The sequence below is a fragment of the Branchiostoma floridae genome, unplaced genomic scaffold, assembly GCF_000003815.2.
Source record: "Branchiostoma floridae strain S238N-H82 unplaced genomic scaffold, Bfl_VNyyK Sc7u5tJ_1557, whole genome shotgun sequence".
Lineage (NCBI taxonomy): Eukaryota > Metazoa > Chordata > Leptocardii > Amphioxiformes > Branchiostomatidae > Branchiostoma > Branchiostoma floridae.
Window position 1 is genome coordinate 71,447 of NW_023365756.1, and position 8,270 is coordinate 79,716.

Genomic DNA, 8,270 nt, shown 5'->3' on the forward strand with positions numbered 1-8,270 from the left:
ACCAAATTGTCATTCAATTGAAGTGCATTACGCAGCTTGTATTATATAGAAGATGGGAGGGGAGCTGGATCTATTCAATAGTGCCATTGTTTGCATCAGAACTTGCCAAACAACTTTGTCCTCTTGACCAGACTAATTCAGGAAATGACCCCTGAAGACAAAAACTTGTGTCTTGTGTAGGCTTGTGATCTGTCGTATGTAACTCGTGTGATACAGAAGACAACCGACGGAGGCTGAATGGATATGTACCGGCGGATTCATTTTAATTAAACAATGCGGTGCAACTCCGATGTGCTTGGCTAGGTGACACTTTAGATTCACATACTGCAATTGATATATGTTAGTATCTCGTATATTCAGCTTTTCACCGTGTCATGATATGAAGTAATATAATACTTTTACGTTTTATTCATTCTACAGCTAGCCTGGTGTTGTAAACAGCATGTACTATTTTATGACATGAGATATGCACAAAAAATATCCAGACAATGCATAACAACCGACGGAGGCTGAATGGATATGTACCGGTGTATTCATTTTAATTAAACAATGCGGTGCAACTCCGATGTGCTTAGCTAGGTGACGCTTTAGATTCACATACTACAATTGATAAATCTTAGTATCTCGTATATTCAGCTTTCCACCGTGTCATGATATGAAGTAATATAATACTTTTACAGATAGCCTCTCCTTTCCTCATGGCATATTTCGAAAAAGGAAAATTACCAAATTGTCATTTAATTGAAGTGCACTACACAGCTTGGATTAGAAGGTGGGAGGGGGGCTCAATCTGTTTATCAGTGTCACTGTTTGCATCAGAACCTGCCAAACAACTTTGTCCGCTTGACCGGACTAATTCAGGAAATGATTCCCGAAGACAAAAGACTTGTGTCTTGTGTAATTCTTGTGATCTGTCGTATGTAACTCGTGTGATACAGAAGTGGGAGACAGTGCACCGTAGAGGGTATAATACCACTGTGAGTACGCCCTATGGTCTTCAATATAAGACAGATTTAAGGCCGGCTATTTGTGTTATAACTTTGGTGTTGAATGTAATAAGATTTAATAAGATTGTGAAGGGTCAGACGGCTCCAGGATAAGTGTTTGAGTATGCTTTTGTCTTATATATTCTAGTCTGGTGTTGTACACATCATGTACTCTTTTATACATGTAGTAACTGTCATAGTTTTAGAAACCATGAAAGTTTTGGATTTTCTCTTGTCAAGTGGAAGCCCCTGTCACATGTTACCCCACGATTGACCTTAAACAACCCCAATTCATCATGTCTAGCTCCAATTGGCTCCGTAGCTGTGAAGAATGTGAATATAAAGATTAATTTTAAAGACTAGTAGGCAATTTCGCCGGCCAACACCAAAACACAGATAACCTTGCTCAGTTCTGAACCCAAAGGCACCCCAACCATGGTCTAGAAAAGCTCGGGGGCAAATTAAACTAGCTATGTGTGACAGGGACTTGAAATGTTTACGTTTGGTTTACGGTTGAGACCACATTGTGAACACCACAATAACAAGAGTTCGGACAGCTCTCGTCTCCACCAAATATTCTGACTATGCAAATGACTTATACATCTACATTGGTTATGTACACATTTAACCAACTTATACAGGCCAAATCATTAATACTGTACCACTTATTAGAAATAGACTCATTTGTAAGGTATCAAATAATGTTTCATTTGCCACAGTCAACATATGAAACATGTATTTGAGTCCCATAATGGAAAATGCTGCAAGTATAGATTTTCCTCATTAAATATGCAGATTTATTTAGATTGAGAATCAAATTACACTTCATTACATGTATGTACATCTGTCCATGCTACCTGCATACTAAATATCATTAATATCGTCGTTTGCCTAGCTATGGTCGTTGTCAGAGTGTGACAAAAATATCCCTGCAGTGCCAGAGCAAGCTGCTAGTGGGCCCAAACAAGATCCCTTCCTTCCATAAGCTATCTGTCACGTACACCATAGCTCGTCCTGGTCAAAAGATAAAATGAACGGAAGTTGTGCTGCAGTACGTACCAAGGTCAACACCGGGGGGGGGGCAAACATTGACCTTAACCTTTATCTTCCAAACATCTATCTACATAATAAATACGATCGTGTGAGTACCCAGACGTCCGGGGAATAAAGCAATCAGTCGAGTAATCTTGTTATTCAGTGACTTAACAAGCTAATGAAACTATTCATACAATTCCTAGTCTGTTTTGATGATTAAGCCATTGTATGTAATAGTGCAATGAATAAAATACACAGACCATTAGCTATTAGTGTTCATTTATACCGTCTTGTTGTATATAAGGGCTGTATGACAAATATATTTGTATCCAATATCTTATTGTCAACAGCTGGATATGATGGCGTGCAGGTTGAAGTTTTGTCTGATGCAATGTGCGCACGTGCTTGCAGTCGTCATCAGTGTGGTGTCTGCCCAGTCCTGTCGAACTCAATGCCGATGTGAAGGTATATTGCATAATACAAAGAAACTACCAGTTGATATTCCTAATACAAATCTGCGTTAAGATTGCAATATGAACTGATTTCGTTTGTTAGTGTCTGTTTTGTTCCAAGTTGGCATTTCAATGCCTTCTCTAAACGTAGTAGTATGCCAAACTTGGGGGATGTTTTAATGTCATCCTCCGTCTACAGGTAGGTTTCCTAACGTTTCTAGTCGAAATCTGTATAGATTTCTTTACCAATTAGCATAACAATATGCAGTATTGTGATGACATTTATCGGGTTAACATGCGCTTTTTCAGTCGAATCTGAGCCGACTCAGCGACTTAGAGTCTGTCATACTGAATGTATTACATGTGCAATTTAATTGAATCCAAGGTACCACCATGGACTGCAGCCACGGATCTAGGCAAGGGCTCCCAAGAGATCTATTCATACCGTCTTCAACAGAAATCGTCGTGATGAGCGACAATCTGTTGACAAGAGTTCCTCCAACTCCCGCCATTCCAAACCTGCTGGAACTGAACCTGGAAGATAACTTCATCACTGAACTTACACCGACTTCTTTCCAATTGCGACAAAAGCTCCAGATCCTTCGACTTGGAGGCAATAAGATCATTGATGTCGCCAGTTCTGCTTTCGATGGACTATCCCAACTCGTGAAACTGTATCTGAATCACAACAACATCGAAACGATAGAAGCGTTTGGAAGTTTGTCTGGTCCAAGTAGTTTGGAGATGCTGGACTTACAGAAAAACAAACTCACGTCTATATCGATCGGCACGTTCACAGGGATCCCGCTGCTTACGGAGCTCAACCTATCGTCTAACAACATCTCAAAGATAGAAGATGGAAGCTTTGCTCGTCTCAAGAAGTTACGTGTCCTGTATCTGCATTCCAACAAAATCCTTCAGCTGACCAACGCGACATTCTTTGGTATGTCCTCCTTAACCCGTCTAACTTTGAGTAACAACAAGATACAGAATCTGCCAGATTTGGCCTTCAATAGTGCCGGATCGCTGGAGTTTCTTGACCTGACATCTAACAGCATCTCCACAATCACTCAGGCAGCATTCTCTGGGCTGTTGAATCTTACTGGTCTGTCTCTTACCAAAAATAATATCAGCTCTATTGAGGATGGCGCGTTTCGAGACCTGGTCAAACTACGCGAATTGTCTGTGTCGGACAATATGCTGCAGGACATCTCAGCGTCAACTTTTGTAGGTCTTGCTCCGGAAGATAGAACAGACAACACAGGTCTTGAGGTTAGTATTCAGCATTTCCGTATGATTGAATTTCTTATATATAATTATATGGAAAAGTTTTGGTGTACTGTAGCTGTATCCCCAACCCCCACCGTTTCTAGTTGACAAAATCTTACCACATCGAATAGCTGTCAGTTTTGTCAAAATTTCTCTCGGTGTGATTGAAATATTACCGTTATTCATGACTTACCTCCACTGAGGGCGAATAAAAAGCAAAAGATTAATATTCCATAGTTATATAGGATAAAGTGGTTGTTTACATGCAAAATGTACTGTGGTCTCTTAAAGGTGCTGTATCTCGGAGACAATCGCCTCACCACCATCAGGAAGGATGATTTTGCCAGGCTCACAAAACTGACGTTTTTGACGCTTTGGGTAAGTCGAACATATTACAAATACTTTTATCCATGTAAAACAATGATAAAGCACACATTGCTATGACGTATAACTAAAATACAACACGATGCATTCCGTATCACCTGAGGTACAAACTTGACCGCGGGTCGGTTCGATGCCCGAAGGTCGGAGAGTGAACCGACCCACGGGAAGGCTGAGATCGAGGGTGATGCGTAACACACGGTGTTGCATTTATTATGTCGTACCCTCCTGTAACAACAATATTGCGAACATCCGAAAATCGGCATCAAAATTTTTGACCCGAATTGCGTTCGAATTATGCCATGGAAGCACCCATTCGAACGCTATCCCGGACCAGGTATGACATAATAAGAGAAAATAATAGCAACTTCTTGGTTTCTGGTTTCAAGAAGAGTAATATTTTCTCAGCTCAGCTGTTTTTGCTGTGGTTAAGCGTTGTGAATGTAGTTTACAACGCCCCCTGCGGTTGTTAACTAAAGGCATTGGCGCAAATAGCAAGGTTGTTCCCGTTGTTAAGGCACGATGAGAGAGCTAGAACACAACTGTTAGTACCAATTATCAATTATAAGTATTGTAAAGAGGCTTTGTTTATACATGTATGTTATATGGAAGTTGACCTTTATTCATATATTTATCTCAATATTGAATCAATGTTTATTCATCACGCACTACTATTACCGACCGTTTGCCCTACGAATTGTGAAGACTATATGAAATATCAATTTACCAAATATGCTAATAGCTTATTACCTTTTGCAACTCATAAACAGCGCAACGATATTACAAGTGAGGGACTCGAAGATGGTTCATTCGCCAATCTTGGGAACCTTGTCTATCTAAGTCTTTCCGAAAACCCTCTGACCAACATTTCTGCAGCCACATTTGAAGGTACATAGCTTATACATAGTTCATTAGGTGCACAACAAACAGTATTTGTCCTCGGCGACGATGATGTAGCATAGCATAACTCACGTTAGGTTCAGAGACATTTCTGAAAATATGGGGGTACAGTAGAAGTCAGTTATTATCAATTAGGTCCAGTGTATCTGTATAATTGACTTTGTCTAATTTTTATTTTGTTTGTTTTGTAGTTTTGGACTGTGTAACATTTGCCTTCATTCATTAACACACCAATTCAAGTCTAAGCCACTGACAAAAGGTAGCGGATGCTACCTGAAACATCTTAAATCTATCCTGTTGCATGGCTACATGTAGATGTTCTCTTGCTAATCTGATGCCAGTTATCATCTTTATTGCACAGCCGTCGTTTTAAGTCTGTCGGCTTCCACAGGGCAATTCTGCCTGCTTTACAATGTACTGAAATATGTGTGTCGCTGCGCACAGATGCAGTCAGGAACTCAAAGAACTTTGCGTTTCTGACCGCATCTGTAGGCAGCGACACCTATGGTATCAATATTTGTTATATATGCCTTGGCAATACAAAGATCAAGGTCTTTGTTGATCCTACCTAGCGGTTATCGTTGGTAATACAGAAGAAACACCTGTTTCTGTATCCTATTCTGGACATGCTGTGGTCGTATTTTCATAGGGCTGGTCTCTCTGGAGTCATTAAGCATTAGAAACAACCAGATTCGAAACTACCCTCCGTTTGTTTTTGCCAACCTGCCATCTCTAACAACAATCAGGCTATCCAAGTATGTATATATTTATCAGTCATGCCATAGACAATGTAAAATGTTGAGAAAGACTGCACGTGTGAAGCTCTAACCATGTTCCGTAGACATTATCAGGCATATACATTAACCATTTAAAAAACCATTTACGTACTCGCCACGTTGTCGAATTCCCTGGCAAAGCAACATACTTCGTGTGGACTTTGTTATGACTGTTCATTCATTTTAGGGCACATAGCATAACTCAATGTCACGTCATGGAAAACAGAAAAATCAAATAGGAAGAAAGAAGGAAAGATATAAGGAAGAAATTAAGAAAAATAGAAAGAAATAACACTTGAACATTGTGTTTTTATGTGCATTAGCCATAGATCCTTTGGTTTCACCTTGCATCCTGATACGTTCGGCAACCTAGCGGCACTCCGTCATCTGAATATTGCTAATATAGTCAGCGTCTCGCCGGGTATGAATTTACAATTTATTTCTATCCATTTATCTGTAAAAAAACTTTTCATGCTTTTAACATGTATCAGTCTCTTTATCTTTCTCCCCCCTCTCTCTCTCTATATAAATATATTTATATATGTATGTGTATGTGTGTGTGTATTCTATCTCTCTCTATGACGTTCTGATAAATTATATACGTATTTATAACTACAGGAAAAATAATGCGAAAATGATGTACCTTTAACGTTGTACTTAGCAAATTAGGAAATTGTTTCTTGTTTTAGGTTTGAGTATAAATTTTGCATTGGAGTATCCTGTGTTGTCTTTTTGAAGTATGGTTATGCTTTACCTACGACAAGTTATTTTTTTCCTTTAGGTCTGTTCCGGCACCTTCCTTGTCTCCAAACAGTATGGATTGGGGGCAGTCTTACCTGTGATTGTGATATACTTGGTCTAGCGACATGGCTGAATAGAACAGGTACAGGCTTCACTTCAATGGATTTTGCAAAGGCTTTTAGATAACATTTATTGCATTATGACCCCACCCCCACCCCGATATAAAGCCGAAAATATTACGGTCCCGTCGTAGACACATGTACAGGTTACAGGTTCGACTCCTGACATTCCTGACTAGAATTGTGATGCGAATTGAGGTTTCCTAACAAGAATTTTAATTCTTTACTTCAGCCAAGTGTAAGTGGGTATATGACTTCTGGAAGTGAAAACAGTGAACGTTGCGTAAGGAAGGAAATGGGCTCCACATTGTCCAAGATAGGCTACTCCTGCCTAAGTGTTTAGGCTAGGGACTGGCTCCTTGCTTGCCTCCATTAAGTTTTTCCCTTACAGGATCAAAATGGATATTTACCGTCAACTAAGTAGAGCACCTGCCAAAAGTGCTTTTGTTTCTATTTTGTATACAGCTGTGACTGTTCGACCGAGTGAGGTCTCGCCAAACCCTGTAGTCTGCTACAATCCAATTCACCTGAGGCGAGTGCCTCTCATAGACCTACGAGAGGCAGACTTGCGGATGACGTGCCCAGCAACAACCGAACCACCATCAACACAAACTACTGTTCAGATCTGGTACGTTTTTAAACCGTGAAGACTTTATGCGTCTTAAAGCTTTATATATTCTTTAAGTTAGAGTCTCAAATCAAAAGATAAGCATTGGCACACATGATTGATGTCATGTATATGTCACAGTGGAGATCACGATCCAGGAGAATCGCCGATCCTCCTAGGAGAGATCGCGATCGGAGTTTCTCCTAGGAGAAATCCCGATCGCAATCTATACTAGGAGGATCGGCGATTCTACTAGTATAGATTGCGATCGGGAATTCTCCTAGGAGAAACTACGATAGCCTGATATAAGAAACAGATCCCGATCGCAATCTGTACTAGTAGAATCGGCGATTCTCCTAGTACAGATTGCAATCGGGATCTCTCCTAGGAGAAACTCCGATCCAAACTCAAACGATGCTAAGATGTATGAAACAGCAATAATTTTTTTGATAAACAATGATTTTATTCAGTTTCAAATGCAAACCTACTAACTCATTACCAACTACACTCAAGCCTACTTCTGTACTTCTACAATGTTAACTTCACCGAAGACTACCACACTTGAGTCACTTCTGCAACTTTACTCAATGCACACTTCTACTCAATGCTACCTCGTCTGACTAGTAAATGTACTCAATAGGTGTGAAATTGTTAGTAATATCTTGAAACTCTGCTTGATATTTTGACACCTGTTGATCACTTAACAATGGCTATTGTTCTCCCAAAGCTGTGAAATGATTGAGTACAAGTCTGACTAGTGAAATGTACTCAATAGGTGTGAAATTGTGAGTAGTATCTTGAAACTCTGCTTGATTTTTTGACACCTGTTTGACAACTTTACAGTTGTTATTGTTCTTCCAAAGCCGTGAAATTTGCATACTAACACATTGTTTGATCACCTGTTGGTGTCTTTCACATATTATAAGATTTTTGCCACTACTTTAAAAGAAATTACTTTATCAGAAATTGCTTTATCAGAAAACCGGAAATTACCAGAAAATTTA

The 8,270-nt window shown here is 39.7% G+C and overlaps 2 protein-coding genes across 2 annotated transcripts in view; both read left to right on the forward strand.

Annotated features, from left to right (window-relative positions):
* Positions 1 to 8,270, forward strand: part of LOC118408105 (insulin-like growth factor-binding protein complex acid labile subunit) — a 36,613-nt gene that overhangs the window by 22,133 nt on the left and 6,210 nt on the right. The window lies entirely within an intron of this gene.
* Positions 2,344 to 5,296, forward strand: LOC118408107 (slit homolog 2 protein-like). The gene is made up of 4 exons (XM_035808729.1): positions 2,344 to 2,486; positions 2,859 to 3,745; positions 4,034 to 4,120; positions 4,894 to 5,296. The coding sequence occupies exons 1-4, from the start codon at positions 2,378 to 2,380 to the stop codon at positions 5,017 to 5,019; spliced, it is 1,209 nt and encodes a 402-aa protein (XP_035664622.1). The 5' UTR covers positions 2,344 to 2,377; the 3' UTR covers positions 5,020 to 5,296.